Raw genomic sequence first — 22781 nt, forward strand, 5'->3', positions numbered from 1 at the left:
TAAGGCATTTGCTGCATAGTACAATTGACAATGTCATGTCAAATAGGGTAATTGGATGCAAGACTGCAAAGGAGATATGGGATGCTTTGGAGACAAGATGCCAGGGAACTGATGCCATCAAAAAGAACAGGAAGACAATACTCACTCAGGAGTATGAGCACTTTGACTCAAAATCTGATGTGTCATTAACCGATTTATATGACAGATTTGCCAAACTCTTGAATGCTCTGTCACTGGTGGACAAGGAATATGATCTTGAAGATTCAAATCTAAAATTCCTTTTGGCTCTTCTTGAGAATTGGAATTTGAAGTCTACTACCATAAGAGACAACTATGACCTTACTGAAACTACTCTTGATGAAATTTATGGTATGCTCAAGACTCATGAACTTAATATGGACCAAAGGAGCAAAAGGCATGGAAGAAAGTCAAAGACATTTGCTCTTAAAGCTGAGGATAAAGCTCCTAAGGTGGTTGTCTCAAAAAGGGGCAACGGAAAGGCTCTCATCATAAAGTTTGATTCAGAATCATCAAATTCTGATGATGATGATTCAGAAACTGAAAGTTTGTCTGAAGTGGATGTTGATGCAGAGATGATGCAGCTGTGTGCTCTTATGATGAAGGGTATCACAAAGATAGCCTACAAAAAATTTAGAAAGGGCAAGAAGTTTTCCAGGAAAGGTGGAAGTTCTGAAAAGAAAGGGTTCAGAAAGTCTGAAGGAAAAGGGGGAAAGTCTGACAGAGGAGACAACTCAAATGTCAAATGCTACAATTGTGGTGAAAGAGGTCACATCTCTCCTGACTGCAAGAAAGGAAAAAGTGATAAAGGCCAGGAACTTATCACAAAGAAGAAAAACTGGGCATACATTTCGGATTCTGAAGAAGAGGTATACTATGCCTTGATGGCGAATGCTGATAGCAGTTCTGAAACTGCTGAATTGAAGGTACCTCAAACAACTCTTGTTTTTCATATTGATGATATTACTGAGTTGAGATTGTATCTTAAAACCATGTTCATTAGTTTTAGAGATCAGACTTTAACAAATAAAAGATTAACTTCTAAAAATCTTGCTCTTAGAAACAGAAATGACTACTTAGAAAAGGAGTTAGTTTTTCTCCATCAAATTCAGAAAGAAAGAGATGATTCTCTGTATGTTAAGAATGAATTGCTAAAACTGAATAAATCTCTAAAAAATGAATTAGAAAAGGAAAGAGAAATCATCAAAACTTGGACTAACTCTGGCAGAACAACTCCGAATATACTAAGTAGTGTGAACTGGAAAGAGAGCTTAGGTTATGAAGATGATAAAAGTGAGAAAGAAACTTTGACAATTAAGCCAATTACTGTTAAACAAACTGTTAAGCCAAAGGTAAATCCTGTTAAGTTTGTAGAAAAAATTGTTAAGTCTGATTCTGAAAAGATGAAAGATTATAAGACAGAAGTCAAAGAAAAGTCAACTTCTATCAAACTAAAACAGGATAAACCAGCTGAAGTTAGCATAGGCTTAATGACAAAGAAGCAGCTTAAGTTTAAGCTGAAAGAACAATGAAATATGAAGGTGTAAGACCTCTGTCCTGAACACTATCATCTGAACAATTATCAAACCCTTTAAAAGGACAATGAGTATATGTTTTATAACTCTCTATTTACCCCAAAAGTACTTGAGAAGGCTCAAAATGCTGGTCAACAAATGTTCATAACTTGAAATTTCTTATAAATAATTTATTAAACACTTTATAAGCAAACTCGGAATAAGAAATGAGAATTTACTTCACTCTCAAAAAACTGTCCCAACACACCTAAATACTAGTGATGACAATTTAATTATTTTGTCTTAGCTTTTCATGAAATACAAATTTAAAATTTTAAAATACATATGTTGATGAGTTCGAGAAGTTGTGCAGTAAAAGAAGGTGAGAGTAAAACAACAAATTAATTTCCGCAACCGGGTTTGCTCTTTGTTTAGTCATATTCAAAGACTGGCCAATTTAATTGTTATCTTTGATTATATATGAGTGTTGCGGTTAAAATAAGAAACTTGAAGTTTCTTTTCTCTTAAAGAATGACCCCATCATACCTAAATATTAGTGATGAAAGTTTAGTTAATTATTTTTTCTTACCTTTCATGAAATACAAGATTTGAAATTTTAAACTAGAGTTCGAGAGTTTCAGAAGAAGTTGTTCATTAAAATAAGTTGAGAGTGAAACCATCAAATTAATTATTTTATATATTCGTATTAGTATGTAATATGTGCCATGTATATTCGAATTCTAATATGTTGCTAGTGTGACTCGAACCTTACACTTATATATTATAAATTATAAATTTTAATTTTGATCTAAAATATCTAACAGCGCCAAATTGAGTGACAAGATTAACTACTTTTCATTGTTTCGTCTTTATATAATATTATAGATTGATATCAATATATATGAACACATATATCTTATATGTATATGTAATATAAAAATTTACATGTACAAATATATGCGGAAGGAAGACACATACTTTTTGTATTATGGAATAAAAAATAGTATGGCTTTAATAAATTTGATAAATATGTATATTTATCTTTTGCAAAACTACATTAAAATAATATATTGAATGTTATGTTTCAGTTAATCTTAAATGTAATTATTTATTATTTTGGTTGATAAAATAAATTGAAAAACAAACTTTTTCTTTTAAAAACATGAAAAACATAATTTTAAACATAAAATATAATATAAGCCTTTTTTAGGTAAACCTGGTCAATCTTGTTAATCTTATATCCACACAAGGGGCACAAATAACAATCCCAAATACAATACATCCCAGTCCTAAATTGCCTAAATCTCAAACACAGTTAAAAGATGAGGAGATCTACGGGGACTATTCCGGAGGATCTAATAAGAGATATATTGCTTCGCCTTCCTTCAGAGACCGTAGTTGAATTAAAATTGGTTTGCAAATCGTGGCTCGCCATTATTTTAAGCCCTAATTTCGCTAAAGCTCACCTTACAATCACAGCCGCCGAAGAAAAAGACGTTCTACACATCGTCCGCACTTACGTCAATGGAAATAAATCAACCTCGGTACTCAGCAACTTGTCAGTACACCTCATTTTCCATCAATATTTCGTGATAAACTTGTTGGTTGTGGTTGTGGTATTGTCTATCTTCGTTCTACTAATGGTGCTAATATGTACCTTTGGAACCCTACTAACCTTTCCAAACGCATTCCCTCCCCCTCCTTTCGTTGCGATGATGATGCTCTAGGGTTTGGTTTTGATGAGATTGACAACGATTTCAAGATTCTTAGGGTTGTTTGGAGATTGAAACCGAAATTTTCACACCGGAAATACGATTCCCAAGATTGTGTAGAAATTTATTTTGAGGTCTATTCTTCGAATACAAATGCATGGCGAAAGCTTGGGGATAATAAACCTACTGATCTTCCTTACAAGTTTGGTGAATTTCATGTTATTGTCAACGCTGGACTTCTCTGTTGGGCTACATGTTATGGCATCATCACTTTTGACTTGCACACTGAAGTCCTTACTTGTAATGGTATTAACTACACCGTTCCTACTTTTGATGGTAACATGAGTAACATCAACAACTATAATGACATGGATAGTCATGCTCTTGTCACCAACTTCAAGGATTCTATTGCTATCATTATCTATAAGCGTAGTAATTATCAACCTATTTATAAGTTGAATTTGTGGGCGTTGGATAATGTGGAATGTCTTCGTGGTGGTGGAATCGATGCTTCATGGACTTTAATCTTCAACATTGATGTGAATTTGCCTACTGACTTTGTTCAAGGTTACCTTAATAGTGGTGATCTCCTACTTGATCTGTACCAGAACAGTTGGTATTTGTACAATCTCGACAACAAAGAAGCCAGATATTTCACGCAATCATTCTACCTTGGTCAAATTTACAAATATAGCAAGAGCCTTTTTACAATCGCGGGATTTAAACAAGTCAACTGGAATGCACAAAAGTCAAACATCAAAGCACTTAAAAGTGTGTGCACAAAAGTCAAACGTCATATAATAAAAAACAGAGGGAGTATTTTTTAACTTGAAGCAATAACTGTCATAAATCCTTTTAGCTTCAAGTTCCAACGAGAATTTAATGCCGAGACAGTAACAGTGATTTGTTAAACAGAGCAGTTTTCAAAGCCGTGCCTACTTCTTGAAGGTAAACTGCGTATTGCATTTGATGATTCTGGCTAAAATTATGAATTACAGGATGTATATTACTTTAGATCTTATAATACAACCTTTACTTGTTACATGTCACCCTCAACTTCTGACTCGTATAAACTACAAGATATTTTGTGTATACTCCTATAATATTAGGGCCAGAGTGAAAACACACAGTGAAGCTCGAAACAATATTCTTTCATTTTTTATTAACATTTCTACTTCAGATTGACATATATCCCACTTGTTTAATAAAAAGAATAGAGCTCACCTTAGTGGTGTTGGGAAGATCTCCAAGAGAGAGAAAAAAAAATTCGAGAAGAACTCCTATCACACGCTGACCTGAGCTCTGAGCTCCTTTAGGCTTTGACATTTCTTCATCTCTTATAATAAAAGATTTCAGCATTATGTTTCACATTTTTTTACTGTCAGTTCCTCCCTCAAAGAAGTTCTTGACACAACTCCCAGTTTGACATGGTATAATAATATAAGTACTACTGCCACCACCTCCATCAAGATTCTTAAATCTTTGGCTGACAGCTCGTTCAGCTTGTAGGACTTTAGAGACACTACCAATGCTTCTTTCTAGATCTATATCAGCGTTTCTATTTGCAACACCGCAATGTTGTTTCAAGGCATGCCTTCTTCGAGTATTCTTTAAATTGTAACATTGAAAGAAATTTATGTGTGTGTAGTCCATCGGTTCATTTAGAATAGACTTTCTTCTACCTTATTAGCTTATTTTTCATGAAAGCTACTTGCATATGCTATTTAGTATCTGTAGTATATTCTATTTATTATCTGCAGTATATGTTACTTATGATCTACATATCTGAAGGAGAGATAGTGAACTACCTAAATGTGTCTACAGATCTTTTTTGTTAAAGCATAGACTAAAATATATGGAAATACGCTATATGTTAAGGCTATTGTGGGAGACTTTTGAAACATTTTAGGAGTATAACCTTCAAGACCAATTTTTATCAAATTGAAATAGAAACCTAACAGAGATTGATATAGTTATCAGGAGGAATGCTGGAGATGAGGAATGGAGAATCATCTGCAAATAAATTTTTATGGCTTGCGGAGAGCAATTGTGAATGGCCATAGGGACGTGGTCTTGGATACTAACAACCAAGGCCTACTGGATAGTAAAAAATTATCAAGATACCTAGGTTGTTGCGACAGGCTCTATAGTGTGACTAGGCTTAGTGGGAAATTTCCAGGCTGGAGTGATGACCTAAAATAATATTTTTCATTAATATGATCAGAACTGTTTGGCCGCTCTACGTCTACTTCAGTAAGTACCTTTTCAAGCTCATTCATGGAGTTCTTTAACAATGAAATAGATCCTTCTCAAGTTAACAATACATTTTAAGGTGGATTAGTTCTTTAGTCGTCAAATAGAAATCTTCAAATTTGGTTTTTGGAATCTAGGGCCTTAAATTTAATTTTGGCTTTAGGCCTGTAACTGAGAAACAGGCACTATATCTTATATTTTTGAAGATGATCCGCTTTATCTTATTTCTTTTATACTCACGATATCTGACGTTAAAAGATCCTATCAGACATACAAATTCGTAAGTTACAACAGGGAGTTGCATTCATTGTCAAAGAAAAATCAGGATGTCTTGAAGTATTAAATTTGTTTTGTAGCAAAACCAACCTTCTAGGAAGACTTGTGTTAAATATATTTATGATGTCATAACTAATCTGATGTGTTTAGTTTCAGATCTTAATATCAGGACTTACTGGAAATCAGAACTTAATGAAGTCAGAACTTAATATCAGAACTTAAGGTCGTCGAGATTTATATCAGGACTTAAGTGCGGGTACTTCAGATAAGGAATGCAGCTGATTTACAGGAGAGGATCTGGACTAAAACAATAGAAGATATGCATGAAGAGTTCGACAGCTAGAAGACTTGTAGAAGATAATATCTGATTGATATATTTTACGAGACATAATTATATTCCATATCAATTTGAAGATATCTTGTAAATGAATACTATATAAACACAGCTTATGGTTTACACTATATGTGTTATCATTCACGAGAAAAAGATTATTCATTGTAACCCTAGCAGCTCTTAGTGATATTGTTCATCACTGAGAGAGAACAACTGTTCTATTGTAACAGAGTTTATTATATTGAATATACTTGATTACTGTTACATACTTGTGTTGATAAATCGATTTGATTGTATAAACACTATATTCAACTCCCTCCTATATTGTTGTGTGACCTAACAAGTGATATCAGAGCTACTCTGCTGATATACAAACGGTAAGATCCAGTTTACAATCACGTCTGAAGAAATACAAACTCCAACCAAGCCCACCAAATCTCAAAAAACTCAAAATAATCAAACCCACATTCGATATTAAACTATTAGGGTTCCCATACTGAGAGCATCTGAGTATCCTATATGGAAAGTGAAGATGGCTATGTTTCGGGAAGCCACAGATCCAGAATACCTTGATAGAATTTATGATGGACCACATAAGCCTACCAAGCTCTCTGTTGTAGTTGCTTATCAACCAGCAAAGGTCATACCAAAGGAGAAAGGTGATTACACAGCTAAAGACATCTCATCTATTGCCAAAGATGCAAGGGTAAGGCATTTGCTGCATAGTACAATTGACAATGTCATGTCAAACAGGGTAATTGGATGCAAGACTGCAAAGGAGATATGGGATGCTTTGGAGACAAGATGCCAGGGAACTGATGCCATCAAAAATAACATGAAGACAATACTCACTCAGGAGTATGAGCACTTTGACTCAAAATTTGATGTGTCATTAACCGATTTATATGACAGATTTGCCAAACTCTTGAATGTTCTGTCACTGGTGGACAAGGAATATGATCTTGAAGATTCAAATCTAAAATTCCTTTTGGCTCTTCTTGAGAATTGGGATTTGAAGTCTACTACCATAAGAGACAACTATGACCTTACTGAAACTACTCTTGATGAAATTTATGGTATGCTCAAGACTCATGAACTTAATATGGACCAAAGGAGCAAAAGCCATGGAAGAAAGTCAAAGACATTTGCTCTTAAAGCTGAGGATAAAGCTCCTAAGGTGGTTGTCTCAAAAAGGGGCAACAGAAAGGCTCTCATCATAAAGTTTGATTCAGAATCATCAAATTCTGATGATGATGATTCAGAAACTGAAAGTTTGTCTGAAGTGGATGTTGATGCAGAGATGATGCAGCTGTGTGCTCTTATGATGAAGGGTATCACAAAGATAGCCTACAAAAAATTTAGAAAAGGCAAGAAGTTTTCCAGGAAAGGTGGAAGTTCTGAAAAGAAAGGGTTCAGAAAGTCTGAAGGCAAAGGAGGAAAGTCTGACAGAGGAGACAACTCAAATGTCAAATGCTACAATTGTGGTGAAAGAGGTCACATCTCTCCTGACTGCAAGAAAGGAAAAAGTGATAAAGGCCAGGCACTTATCACAAAGAAGAAAAACTGGGCATACACTTCAGATTCTGAAGAAGAGGTGTACTATGCCTTGATGGCAAATGCTGATAGCAGTTCTGAAACTGCTGAATTGAAGGTACCTCAAACAACTCTTGCTTTTCATACTGATGATATTACTGAGTTGAGATTATATCTTAAAACCATGTTCATTAGTTTTAGAGATCAGACTTTAACAAATAAAAGATTAACTTCTAAAAATCTTGCTCTTAGAAACAGAAATGACTACTTAGAAAAGGAGTTAGTTTTTCTCCATCAAATTCAGAAAGAAAGAGATGATTCTCTGTATGTTAAGAATGAATTGCTAAAACTGAATAAATCTCTAAAAAATGAATTAGAAAAGGAAAGAGAAATCATCAAAACTTGGACTAACTCTGGCAGAACAACTCAGAATATACTAAGTAGTGTAAACTGGAAAGAGGGCTTTGGTTATGAAGATGATAAAAGTGAGAAAGAAACTTTGACAATTAAGCCAATTACTGTTAAACAAACTGTTAAGCCAAAGGTAAATCCTGTTAAGTTTGTAGAAAAAATTGTTAAGTCTGATTCTGAAAAGATGAAAGATTATAAGACAGAAGTAAAAGAAAAGTCAACTTCTGTCAAATTAAAACAGGATAAACCAGCTGAAGTTAACATAGGCTTAATGACAAAGAAGCAGCTTAAGCATAAGCTGAAAGAACAATGAACTATGAAGGTGTAAGACCTCTGTCCTGAACACTATCATCTGAACAATTATCAAACCCTTTAAAAGGACAATGAGTATATATTTTATAACTCTCTATTTACCCCAAAAGTACTTGAGAAGGCTCAAAATGCTGGTCAACAAATGTTCATAACTTGAAATTTCTTATAAATAATTTATTAAACACTTTATAAGCAAACTCGGAATAAGAAATGAGAATTTACTTCACTCTCAAAAAACTGTCCCAACACACCTAAATACTAGTGATGACAATTTAATTATTTTGTCTTAGCTTTTCATGAAATACAAATTTAAAATTTTAAAATACATATGTTGATGAGTTCGGGAAGTTGTTCAGTAAAAGAAGGTGAGAGTAAAACAACAAATTAATTTCCGCAACCGGGTTTGCTCTTTGTTTAGTCATATTCAAAGACTGGCCAATTTAATTATTATCTTTGATTATATATGAGTGTTGCCGTTAAAATAAGAAACTTGAAGTTTCTTTTCTCTTAAAGAATGACCCCATCATACCTAAATATTAGTGATGAAAATTTAGTTAATTATTTTTTCTTACCTTTCATGAAATACAAGATTTGAAATTTTAAACTAGAGTTCGAGAGTTTCAGAAGAAGTTGTTCATTAAAATAAGTTGAGAGTGAAACCATCAAATTAATTATTTTATATATTCGTATTAGTATGTAATATGTGCCATGTATATTCTAATTCTAATATGTTGCTGGTGTGACTCGAACCTTACACTTATATATTGTAAATTATAAATTTTAATTTTGATCTAAAATATCTAACAGCGCCAAATTGAGTGACAAGATTAACTACTTTTCATTGTTTCGTCTTTATATAATATTATAGATTGATATCAATATATATGAACACATATATCTTATATGTATATGTAATATAAAAATTTACCTGTACAAATATATGCGGAAAGCAAGACACATACTTTTTGTATTATGGAATAAAAAATAGTATGGCTTTAATAAATTTGATAAATATGTATATTTATCTTTTGCAAAACTACATTAAAATAATATATTGAATGTTATGTTTCAGTTAATCTCAAATGTAATTATTTATTATTTTGGTTGATAAAATAAATTGAAAAACAAACTTTTTCTTTTAAAAACATGAAAAACATAATTTTAAACATAAAATATAATATAAGCCTTTTTTAGGTAAACCTGGTCAATCTTGTTAATCTTATATCCACACAAGGGGCACAAATAACAATCCCAAATACAATACATCCCAGCCCTAAATTGCCTGAATCTCAAACACAGTTAAAAGATGAGGAGATCTACGGGGACTATTCCGGAGGATCTAATAAGAGATATATTGCTTCGCCTTCCTTCAGAGACCGTAGTTGAATTAAAATTGGTTTGCAAATCGTGGCTCGCCGTTATTTTAAGCCCTAATTTCGCTAAAGCTCACCTTACAATCACAGCCACCGAAGAAAAACACGTTCTACACATCGTCCGCACTTACGTCAATGGAAATAAATCAACCTCGGTACTCAGCAACTTGTCAGTACACCTCATTTTCCATCAATATTTCATGATAAACTTGTTGGTTGTGGTTGTGGTATTGTCTATCTTCGTTCTACTAATGGTGCTAATATGTACCTTTGGAACCCTACTAACCTTTCCAAACGCATTCCCTCCCCCTCCCACTACAACATTTTTGCAATCATACAACTGTTTTTTTTCGTTGTCTGAAAGGTAGTTTTTCCGTTGTCTATCCAACACTCGTGTGATCGAAGGTTGGACAACGGTTGTTAATACAGTTGTAATAAGGGAGATTCAATAACAGTGTTTAACACTGGTTACAATCTGGATGACATAACGGTTGTTTTAGAAAAACAATTGTTGGAACATTTTTAACATGACAGTTTTCTTAGTAATAAACAACGGTTTATTTACGTCAAGAGAAAGTTCTAAATTTTCTTTCCAATTTTAAATATCTTTTCCAAACAACAGTTATTTTATCCATCTATTATTTATGTAATAGAACAACAACAGTTATTTTCAGAGGTAGTAATATAAGTATCTTTTAGACAACAGTTTTAGGGTGGTGTTATAATGCAAAAGAGATAACGAATTACTTTTCGGGAACCATTGAAGAAATATTTGTAACACAACAGTTTACTAAGTAATAGACAACAGTTTAAAAAACCATTATCTTATTAGGTATATGCATTTTGCATATCAATTTCATATTTAATTAAAACCAGCTACATAAAAAACCACAAAAATTAGTCCCCTGCCAAAATAAAAATACCATAATCGATACCATAATCCAAAACAAAATCATACCATAATCTAGGCCCCCGCCAAAACAAAACCAATTCACTACCATACCATAATCCATACCATACCATAATCCATCCGTTCAACAATCCAAAACAACCAGATCTACCTACCAAACTACCAGCAATCCACCGAACAAAAAATACATTATCGCAAGTCTACTTATCACCAACTACATACATAAAACATCCACTTTACGATAAGTTCAAACGAGTCTACTTGTCAACATACGATAAGTTCAAACGAGTCTATTTGTCAACATACGATAAGTTCAAACGAGTCTACTTGTCACCAACTATATACATAAAACATCCAGTTTACGATAAGTTCAAAAGAAAAGAAAGGCGAGGACCTAGCTTGCACAATGTTTCATAAAATATTTTGCAAACTCAACCCTGATCTCGTTGATGTCATCCTCGGTGTAAACCAGGTTTGATCTACGCAGCCACTGAAATATGATCCAAAATTTTGTATAAGTAACATGTTCTGCCCTTATAAGAGTAAACACAAAGTGGATGAAAAGGCCCATAGATAGTCAATTGTCACCTTATTAGCAAAGTCCAACTCCTTATCATGAATGATTTCCATCATGTATCGCATCACAAACAGGCCACAATCCTTGTTCCCGGTTTGCACTGGAACTCCCTAAAATATCAAACAAAAAATCATTTAAAATATCCAGTCTCCTTTAATAACATAATTAATATATGATCACAAAAATAAATAAATACCGCCATGTTCTCCCACAATACTTTCTTCTTCGGAACCTTTTTCAAATCCTCCTTGTACATTTTAATGGCACTGCAACCAAAACGAGATATATCAAAACACAAAATAACCACTACAAAATATGGTCGGACAAGATTTATAAGTTAAGACTTAATAATCAAATTTTATAACGTGAACTCTTACTTGTCGACAACATCCACCCATTCTCCATTTGCAATTCGGCGTTTAAGAGGGTCCATATAGTAGACTACCACTGCGTCTGGATTGACAACTGTCAGGGTCCAGTGGTTGCTACAAAAAATAAACAGAGGTGCTTGTTAAATAGTAAAGCCTAAATTTGATGCTTTTTTGTCACTCAAACAACTTAAATATCATAAAAAAAAATTACATTTCTATTGAATTAAAATCAACCTAAAAATTATTTAAACTCACTATTTGTGAAAAATAATCTAAAATATGATACTAGTAGAGTGTAATTTACTGTAATAAACATGATCAGGTATAACATCAAAAATTGAAGGCTCATACTGATAAAATTTAAATTCCAGTAAATAAATCAACTTTAAAACTGAACCTATACAATTATCATCAAATTTGAACTTGAAATATTATGAGGTTGAACTATACAATTTCCCCTGTCTGAGAAACAAACCTAACATCTAATAACAAAATCAATTAAATACTGTAAGCCATTTGATTACTTTTATATTAACTTCAAAACTGTCAAGGCATTTGATTACGTTTATACTGAACCAATGCAATTAAAATAAATTTCAACAAATATTATCGAGTTTAACTATACAATTGAACCCATTCCTTACAAAATTAAAGCTAAATTCTTGAAAAAATTAATAAAAAACTGGAAAGGCTTAACAGCTTAATAGCTTGGGATAGTAAAAATACTTACACATCATTGTACGGCAGGAGAAAATGCTGCCCTTTCCTAGAATCTTTAAATCTTGTACACAATTCACGCGACCTCTGCACTGCACTGCCACATCCAATGGCACCGATTATGCCTGGATCTACAAAGCTAATCATGTTGACCATCTTATGCTTCTTCACATATTCATTCAAGAAGCTACAAATTAAATTAAGCAGTCCTTAGTAAAGATTGTCATATTTATTCCAAGGCTATATACTCCGAAAAAAAACTTAAAATGAAAAGCTTACTGAATAAAAAGGCAAATGACAGAGCCAGCCATTTCACCGCCAGAGCACACTGCATGTATATCAGATAAGAACATGATTTGCTTCTTTGTAAAGCCAAATGCTTCTTTGCTTAGCTCAAAAGAAATTGTTTGGCCACCACTCAAGGCTTCATTTGCCCATGTCCACAAACGTTTCATTGCAGAAGGATAATTCGGACCAATTTGAACAACAAGCTCTGGTTCAACATCTTCAATTACTTTATACGTCTTCTTCATTTTCTTAGCACGGGCTTTCTTGGTTTTCTAAAACAATTGCAAATAAAAATAATTAAAAAAATAGACTAAACAAACACATAGTACATATATTAACCATACTAAAAAAGCATTCTGACCTTGGCGGCCAAAACATGAGAAGTGCTGCTATTGTTTCCTGCAATTATCATGTTTCTCGGCCATGCAATAAAAGTTCCCATGGCTTCTTGAACAGTCAAAATTTCATCCCCGATAGGGAAGGGAATCTTAGCATCTCCTTGAATGACTTTAGTGATAGACACCCTTGCGTTCTTTTCTCCAAGACTTACTCCATGGATAGTCTTCTCATGTCCTTCGGAAACGCGCACTTCATCAATTGTTGCACAAGCAACAATGTTGCTCAACGATCCAACAGCCAATCGGCATACAGAACCACCTGAAGAATCCACTTTCATTTCCTCAACAGCCCTTCCATATTCATCCTCACCTGCCACCTTTTTATTATCCTCAAGCTCCACCGCTAAATCTACAAACAAATTATCTATCAATGTCACATTTTTATGATCACCTACAGCCACATCCACATCCACATCAACCCCACCCTTAGAGTGACAGCTTGCCTGCTGGGAATTTGGTTTCGGACTACCATCATATTGTACACCATTTTTCGATGAATGTGCATTGTATTTTTCAAATTCAGCAGCCCAAAATGCATCTCTCTCTTTAATAATTTTTGGAGTCTCCTCTGCCATGTACTTTTGAATTGCCTCACGTACCCTTTCTTCCACTGTCCTCGCTTTTTTTTCCCTCGGAAGATCAAAATAAACCGACTGCTTCACATGAATTCCCTGACCACGTACTCTGCCTCCGTGCTCAGGCTTACCGAGCGCCATTGTTAACACATCATTAGTACCTTCAACTTTAAGCTTTCCTTCCTTAACCTCCTCCTTCATCTTTTTCTACAAAAAATTCAGTAACATTTTTCACCATAAGCACATACATCCTTTAAGCACATTCATCCTTTAATTAAAATATTACACTACTAACACCAATTTGTTTTTACTAGTTATAAGCACATTCATCCTTTAATATATTTAATTTAATAGATTCAATTGCAAGCACAAGAGACAACTTAGTTTACTTGGTGGTACAGGGGACCTAGTAAGTACATTCATTGACAAACTAATCCAAGGATAAAAAATATTAAAATAAAATATTAACCAACACAGAATACAAAATCTAGACATTTAATATTATGAACCAATTTTCAATATAAACATATGTATTTGACTCTCTTAGTGAACAGGAGATTATTAAAATATATAATTAACTACTAATATTAAATATGATACAATCAACATGCTACTAGCACTAAAGGCATACAAACAAATCCTAAGTTAAACTAGAGACCACTAATTCGAATTATACATTGTAATAGAAAAAGATAAACTATAGAAAGGCTTCATGTGTATATAATTTATTAAAATTTAACTTTTGAAACTTGAGTTCCTTATTAAAAAATACACAAATATGTACATCAAATAGAATGGACAATTATATTAATAACTTACAATTTCCTTAGTTTTTCTGCAACTTCATCATTTAAAAAATTACCATCTTCGTCCATCCTTGCTAGGATCCAAGTGTCCGACCGATCTACTTCCTCTGCATCTGGATGAGATTCAGTCTACATTTACATGTAAAGGATCACCTTAGTAATAACATAAACATGCTTGTAAAATTAATATGAAGCAAAAAATGTGCTTGTTATTTCATTTCACTAACCCATTCATTCTCGAGATTAGCATAACCTTTTCGAGACATTCGATGTGGATATTTACTCAGCTTCCTTCTTTCTTGTTGTTCTTTATGAATTTTCTTCATAAAAAGCAGCAATAAGGTTAGAAGATCATAACTAAGTAAATATTAAAATGAATAAAGCTAAGTAGAAATATACCAGACACTCAGGCGACGTGCGGTCAGCAACAAATATGTCCCAGTGTGATTTTTCTATAAAAGTAAAATCTGCAGGAGGATGTGCAAAAAATTGAGGTTGATCCAGATAAGGAAGAATGTAGTACTTGGTCAGCCGACATTTAAATTCCCTCCATTTTGCCCCGGCCGATCTGAATACCAACCTTTTTGCAGACTCAGGTACAACATAAGCCATCTACGTACATATACCAACAAATTTAAAGTTAAAAGGTGCTAGTTAATGAAGAACAAATAATAAAAATAAAAGTTAAAATGATGGAAGTTATTTATATTCATTTTACCTGCACACAGTCCCAAATTTTTGTCTTTGTCTCTTTAGGAACACATTTCCAAGAATCATGCCAGATCGGGGTTTTGGTTCTTGCCAAAACTCCAATATATGATTGCATCTCTTTACCTTCTTCACCATATGGCTCTCCTTTTGCATTAAAAGACACAGTAAGTTTGATCCCTCGGATCTTGCGTTTCACAATTCGGTGCATCATTACACAGCCTCGCTTCAATAGTTTTAGTCCTTGAGTATTGTCCGGTTTGGTAACAACTTTTTCTCGTTTTCTTTTCTTTGATATTTTCTTTTGTAAGTTTTCAGAAATGGCCTTCTTCACAGTTTTTGGGGGAGAACTCAATGGAGTGGAGGTCTCGCTATTCGTGGACTTTGTCTTTCTTAAAGCCCTTAGCACACTCATTGTCCTTGGATGGGGTGAAGATCGTGTCTTTTTGAACCCATTCCTGTGAGACGCTTTCTTTTTCAAATTTCCCTTATCTGCCTTGGTCTTCTTCTTAGGAGTAGCCATAACCTATGAAGTACACAAACAAGGAATAAGTACAACATTAACATGACAGTAAACTCAATAAAACTCAAAGACATTACAGGTAAAAGAACCTAAAAACAACAAAAGAATAACCATCTGAGATATCTTAACTTTCCCACTTAAAAGCGTATTATAAATTTTACTTAAAATGACACACTTTGAGTGCCTAAACTAACCAGAGATGTACACAAACAAACATTCAACCACCAATAAAATCTAGCTTATAATCGTACAACTTACGGCATGTGAATAAAGATAAATTATCCATTTATTATAGGACAGTAGCACAGGGCACATTCAACTAACTAATCGACTGCAGAGTTATAACAAACAAACCAGTAATTTTATCTCAAAAATCAATAGAAACATGAAACAAAAAACAAGAAATTAGCACAGTTACAAGATTTCAAACAGAAATTAGCACCCTGTTAATATCCATTTAGAACAAAAAACAAGAGAATAGCAAGAACCGGGGGTTTCATCATGAGATAATTACAGTTTAAAACCAGGGGTTTCATCATCAACACTCAACACTCCACAATTGCATGCAAAATTTACATAATAAAACAAACCAAAGACACTCCACAATACCATCAAACATTGCATGCAACATTCCGCAAAGCAAAGACACTCCACAATACCATCAAACAGAGCATGCAACATTTAAATCTCATAAAATATTGAGTTAAAAATAAAAAACCCCAACATAAATTGAAGAGGGTTTTATAGTTCTAAAATAAATCAAAAAACCCCAAATAAATTGAATAGCATTTTAGAAACTTATTAAAAACATGTAAAAATCAAAAACCCCCAAATATAGATGAGGGCTTTACGGTCTCTAATTGAATTAGAAACATACCAGTATAATCGAATGGAAGAAGAGGAAGAAGATTGTGTGAAGAAGAGGAAGAAGATTGTGTGAAGAAGAGGAAGAAGATTGTGTGAAGAAAATCGCCGTGAAGAAGAGTAACTGATGATGGGGAAGAAGGGGGTTGGGGAGTTATGACGAGGAGTAACTGATGGGGAAGAAGGAGGTTGGGGAGTAAAGTTTTTGGGGGGATATTTCGGGGGGATACTAAAAAATAAAGGGGGGAGATGAAATTTAAAAGAGAGGGAAAATCAAAAAAATTCACTTCAAACCAACGGCCTAGATACAAATCTGGTTTAATCCAACGATCAACAAAATCTGTTATTATTTAATTTTTTTAAAACCTAAAAATCAAAAATTAAAATATATATAAATTATCCATATATTTGGAGATATAGTAACTGTTGTAAGATCAACTATCACATAACGGTTCTTACAGGATACCGTTATCGTATGCTATATTATTTAAATAGTAGTTGTGTAACGGTTTCTTACACACACCGTTGTCTCATATATTTTCCAACAAGAGTTTTTTGTCCTAAACCGTTGTCTATAATCTAAAACAAAAATAAGAATAATCTATTGTAAAACTTTTAATTTTTAAATGTTCGATGTTTGCGAGTGCACATATGTTGATAAAACATTTGACGTAATCCATAAAAGTTAAATTTTTGGTACCTTAAAAGTTCGATAATCTGATTCGAAGACTTCGATTATTTCACTATAAACAAATAATAATAATAATTAAGAATATTACTATAAACAAACGTAGATTACGCTGACAGAGACGTTTGTGAATAAAAATTTATTAAACAACTAATAATTAAGGATATTAAGTTTCTCTTTGTAAAATTTTAAAATAATTAAAGATGGAGTTGTAACTAGGGTGGAGCACGGTTTGGTTTGGGACATTTTTTGGCCAAAACTGAAACTAAAACCGTATGTCCTTAATTTTAATATTTAATAAATATAAGTTGAATTTACGACTTATAAGTTGATAAGTAAGTTATGTTTCAAGATGTCAATCTAATCAAAATTCATTAATTTTAATTAGATGTTGAATTGTTGCATTATGATTTTAGTGAAAATAAATGTAAAGCTATTTTATTGAAAGCTGAAAAAGACTTTCATTCATAAGAAAAAAGAATTACTATCATTGGGATCTGATTCTGCAGTAGAATCAGATCCCAACGATAGTAATTCTTTCTTCTTATGAATGAAAGTCTTTTTCAACTTTCAATAAAATAGTTTTACATTTATTTTCACTAAAATTATAATTCAACAATTCAACATCTAATTAAAATTAATGAATTTTGATTAGATTGACATCTTGAAACATAACTTTATAAAATAAAGTTGATGAAGAAGAAAAAATCAAAATATATTCAGAACAAAGTACGTCTTTACTAACATTCAACTTATCAGCTTATAAGTCGTAAATTCAACTTATAAGTAGGGTCGACTGATAAGGTGACTTATAAGGGGTTACGGTTACGATATAAGGATCACTAGGGGAGGAGAATTTATGATTATGCCACCTGAGTTAGAGTCTGTCCCTAAATGCGGTTTAGCTTGGTTCACGTGGTTTGCAGGCTATTGCGTGAACCCATAGGGTTTACCCAGTGCGCACCTGAAGGGTAGCGGCTGCGGGTTACCTACAATAAAAAAAATTATTCGGGGTTAAGATAGGGTTTAAAGTATAATGTTTAGAATAATTGATGAATATGCTTAATAAGAAAGATTCAATTAATATAAAAACACATCGGAACATCTTTTTCTAGAAAAGGTATCAATATTGTATATGATAATCATATTCATATTCGAAGCACATCCATATGTTTGGATCTTTGAAAGGGTGATTTAAACATCCGTATAATTGGATCGTCGAAAATATTTACAAATTTAGAAAATATCGATAAACATGGGATATCAACTCCAAAAAGTCGAACTTATCGCTAGTGAGTTATATGTAACAGTTTACAAACAACTATTTAATCTAGTGTTGGGCAATAGTTTTTCAAAAACACTATTATGTAAAACAATATATAGTTCGGAACTCCCAATTGTCGATACGATCAAGTTGTAAAAATAAATAACAAACTAAAGATAATTAAATGATTTATTTACCGATCTTTTAACACTAATAATATAAAAAATATTGAAATTGAAAATGATAATAAAGACATTCTAAACGATTCAAACTACACTAATATCTATTAAAGAACATCTTCACAATTTTTTGTGTAATATAAATTCGATATTCTTATTACCGACATACTATTTCGTTAAAATAATTTGTGATTATTTATTTTTTAATAAATTATATAATTTATTCCTCTATATTAATTTATTCAAATACATAAAATCCAAATTATTGTGGTCCTAGAGAATAAATGAATTAATATTATTCAAAATATTTTAATTTATGAGCCATGTATTTTTTATATAATAATTTAGTTGAGACTTAAACATATTATTAATTACTTTTTATTTCAGACATATATTTGTTCAGACATATGTATCTGTCGGAACAAGAACACATTTATTTACTTGGTAGTTAGGCCGTTCATCCATGTCCATGTGCTCTCAAATCCATAATACTCTCAAATCTATGCTCAAATTTGTGCTAATACTCTCAAATCTATGCTCAAAATCGTGCTCATACCCTCAAGTCCTCAAATCTAGATATCAAATCCATGTCACATCAAGATTCCAAGACATCAAGATCTCGGGTTTTAAATTTATTTTCACACTTGAACAGGTAAGTACAGTCTTTTATGAAGTCGGGTTTATATGTACTCTCTTTTGAATTCATTTTGATGAATTCATTCTTTTGTGATTCTGAACTAGGGTTCATATTGATTTGGGGGAAATATAAAGACTTCATAATTCATTTTTAAGAAGCTATAAGGACAGGTAAGTACTTTAATTTATGCATTTGGGTTATATAAGTCCTCTGTTTTGAATTCATTTTGATGCCTTTTTTACTTCAATTAGGGTTCAGTTATAAAGATTTTGGGGAAATTTAAAGATTTCATAATTTAGTCTGAATTTGAGGTTCTATTCAGACTTTTAAAAGATGGATAGGTCATGGTTAAAAGCGGATAGAAGAACGAAAGAGTTCAAAAAAGGAGTGGAAGATTTGTTAATATTTGCATTTGAGAATGGTTATAATGCAGAAAAAATCAGTTGTCCATGTGTAAACTGCGCACATAGTAAATCATGGAGAGCGCAGATAGTTAAAAACCATCTTTTTCAAAATGGTATTGATCAAACTTATACACGTTGGATATGGCACGGGGAGAATAATTCTGTAGAAAGTTCTAATGAAACCGACACTTCGGAATCTATCAATCAAGGCACCTCAAGAATGGGTGAACGTGACGAGGACGACGACGATGATATGTCTTCTGATGAAAGTTCTGACGAAACCGACACTTCTGATTTCATTAACCATGTTAAAGGTGAACATCAACCTCTTTATCCTGGATGTGGGAGGTACACTAAGATGAAAGCTCTGGTCCAGTTATACAACTTGAAAGTGAAGCATGGTATGTCTGATTCATGCTTCAGTGATATTCTGTTATTACTTGGCTCTTTACTTCCAAAAGGCAACAACATCCCTTCTTCCTTCAATGAAGCAAAAAAAACCTTATGTGCATTAGGAATGGGGTATGAAAAGATACACGCATGTCCGAATAATTGTCTCTTATACCGTGGCGATTTAGATGAAGAACAAACTACTTGTCGCGTATGTAAGGCCTCTAGATGGAAATTGAACAAAAAAGGAGATGAACTTGAAGGGGTCCCTGCTAAAGTTCTATGGTATTTCCCGCTGATACCAAGATTACGAAATTTATTCAATACACCTCACATTGCAAAGGACATGACGTGGCATGACACCGAGCGACAAAAGGATGGTAAAATGAGGCATCCGGCTGATTCAATAACATGGAAGGATGTCGACCAAAAATGGCCTGATTTTGCATCAGAGACTAGGAACCTTCGATTAGCTTTATCTTCCGATGGTTTCAATCCTTTTCATGGAAACCGTACTGATTACTCAAGCTGGCCTGTTTTGCTATCAATTTATAACCTTCCTCCATGGCTTTGTATGAAGAGAAGGTATATTATGCTCTGCTTGTTAATATCTGGACCGACTGAGCCTGGAAATGATATCGACGTGTTCCTTCAACCACTAATAGAAGATCTGCAAGAGTTGTGGCATGGGAAACAAATGTACGACACTTATAAGAAAGAGTCTTTCATGCTTAGGGGCATTTTATTATGGACAATAAGTGATTATCCTGCCTTAGGGAACTTGTCAGGAAATGTTATTAAAGGGTATAATGCGTGTACTATTTGTATTGATGAAACGAAAGCTACTAGATTGGTTAATTACCGTAAGACGGTGATTATGAGGCATCGAAGATGGTTGCCCCATAATCATCCTTATAGAAGGCAGAAATCAGCTTTTGATAACACTGTGGAGAAGGGGGTCGCCCCTGTTCCATTAACCGAAGAAGAGGTTTTTCAAAGAGTACAGCATTTAAGGGCCCATGTATTTGGAAAGAAACAACGGCAACCATGATGGAAGAAAGGTGAACCTAGACCTGTTCGGAAAAAGGTTTCAATATTCTTCCAACTTGAGTATTGGGAATTTTTGCCAGTTAGGCATGTTCTCGATGTGATGCACATCGAGAAAAATATATGCGAAGCCCTTGTTGGAACTTTACTAAATATTCCGGGGAAGACAAAAGATAGGGAATCTGTTCGTCTTGATATGGCTGAAATGGGAATAAGAACGGAGCTGAGACCTAAGACTCCTGGAAAGAAAGAAAAGGTACCGTTGGCATCATGGAACTTAACGCATGCAGAAAAAAAAACAGTTTGCTCATCATTTCTTAAAATGAAGTTGGCAGATGGATTTTGTTCAAATATTAAGAATCTTGTAAACATGGAAAATCTTCGGCTTGCTGGAATGAAATCTCATGATTGTCACACGATATTGCATCATTTGCTTCCAATCTCAATTCGATCAGTATTACAAAAACAAGTCAGGTGCACAATTATTAGGTTTTGCCTTTTCTTCAAGGCAATTTGCAGTAAAGTGATCAATGTAGACAAGTTGGAAAAAATGCAGAGTGAGTTAGTGGAAACATTGTGCCAGCTTGAAAAGCACTTTCCCCCTTCGTTCTTTGATGTGATGATCCATCTCTCAGTTCATCTCGTGAGAGAGGTTAAACTTTGTGGGCCAATATTCCTTCGTTGGATGTATCCCTTCGAGAGATATCTAAAAGCGTTTAAAAGATATGTACGGAACCCGACTCATCCCGAAGGGTGTATTGCTGAGGCATACGTTGCCGAAGAGGCGGTGGAGTGTTTGGTGAATTTTGAAAAATCTACCGTAGGAGTGTCTCAAAATGCAAAGTATGAGCAGAATGCAAGACCTCTATCTGGTGCGACATTGATAAAGCCGAGCGATGAGGACTTGCATCTAGCACATTTGTGTTTTCTCCAAAATACAACTAACATTAGACCATATTTTGAGTAAGTTAGTGATATTTAAGTGTGTGTTATTTCATTATTTTATGCACTTTGATTAATATACTAAAGAAAGTGATTTTTCTCGCAGCGAGCATATGGCATCTTTGATGACAAGATACCAACAACATGAAAATGATGAAGTCTGGCTTAAAAACAAGCAAAATGCAGAATTTCATAAATGGTTCAGGAAAAAGGTATAATTGTTATTTGAATAAAAACATCATAAATAGGCCTAGTTTATATTTTTTCCTGGTAAATGTATTTGTTATTTGTTTATTTAAGCAAACATCATAATTAATATTTATCAATTTGTTTTAAATAGATTCAATCAGAATTATTGGATGACCATAACAACATACCTGAGGAGATAAGGTGGATTGCTGAAGGGCCCAACAAGAATGTCCCTACATTTAGCGGATATAGAATCAATGGTGTTACGTTTAGCACCAAGGAGCGTGATAACACTCGACAAGTTCAGTGTAGTGGTGTCTGTGTCGTTGCAGATACAATGCTTGTACAGGGTAAGGAGAAGAATATTGAACATACTTCACAGACCTACTATGGAGTTATAACAAGTATATGGGAGTTGGACTATAACAAATTTAGAGTCCCAATATTTCGTTGTAATTGGGTAGATATGAACCAGGGGGTTAAGGTAGATGACTTGGGATATACAATTGTTAATTTGAACAAATTAGGTTTTGTAAATGATCCGTTCGTGCTAGGGAAACATGTTAAG

General features: G+C 33.5%; 2 protein-coding genes and 1 long non-coding RNA gene across 3 annotated transcripts; 2 read left to right on the forward strand and 1 right to left on the reverse strand.

Annotated features, from left to right (window-relative positions):
• Window positions 1-3183: 3183 nt before the first annotated feature.
• Window positions 3184-4753, forward strand: LOC141679251 (F-box protein At3g07870-like). Its single transcript, XM_074485755.1, has 2 exons — window positions 3184-3860; window positions 4630-4753. The coding sequence occupies exons 1-2, from the start codon at window positions 3184-3186 to the stop codon at window positions 4751-4753; spliced, it is 801 nt and encodes a 266-aa protein (XP_074341856.1).
• A 9660-nt stretch (window positions 4754-14413) lies between these two features.
• LOC141677847 (uncharacterized) lies at window positions 14414-14941 on the reverse strand. The gene is made up of 3 exons (XR_012557543.1): window positions 14902-14941; window positions 14606-14698; window positions 14414-14507 (listed from the first exon to the last, which is right to left on the reverse strand). It is a non-coding gene; the product is annotated as an uncharacterized LOC141677847 (long non-coding RNA).
• Window positions 14942-19574: 4633 nt separating this feature from the next.
• LOC141679252 (uncharacterized) lies at window positions 19575-21086 on the forward strand. The gene has a single exon (XM_074485756.1). The coding sequence runs from the start codon at window positions 19575-19577 to the stop codon at window positions 21084-21086; it is 1512 nt and encodes a 503-aa protein (XP_074341857.1).
• The last annotated feature ends 1695 nt before the right edge of the window (window positions 21087-22781 follow it).

Source organism: Apium graveolens, chromosome 8 (genome assembly GCF_009905375.1).
Source record: "Apium graveolens cultivar Ventura chromosome 8, ASM990537v1, whole genome shotgun sequence".
Lineage (NCBI taxonomy): Eukaryota > Viridiplantae > Streptophyta > Magnoliopsida > Apiales > Apiaceae > Apium > Apium graveolens.

Coding starts and splice junctions, on each gene's coding strand:
- LOC141679251 (XM_074485755.1), top strand. CDS start 3,184: ATGTACCTTTGGAACCCTACTAACCTTTCCAAACGCATTCCCTCCCCC. Junction 3,861..4,629: donor GATCTGTACCAGAACAGTTG/GTATTTGTACAA, acceptor TTTTACTGTCAG/TTCCTCCCTCAAAGAAGTTC.
- LOC141679252 (XM_074485756.1), top strand. CDS start 19,575: ATGGATAGGTCATGGTTAAAAGCGGATAGAAGAACGAAAGAGTTCAAA.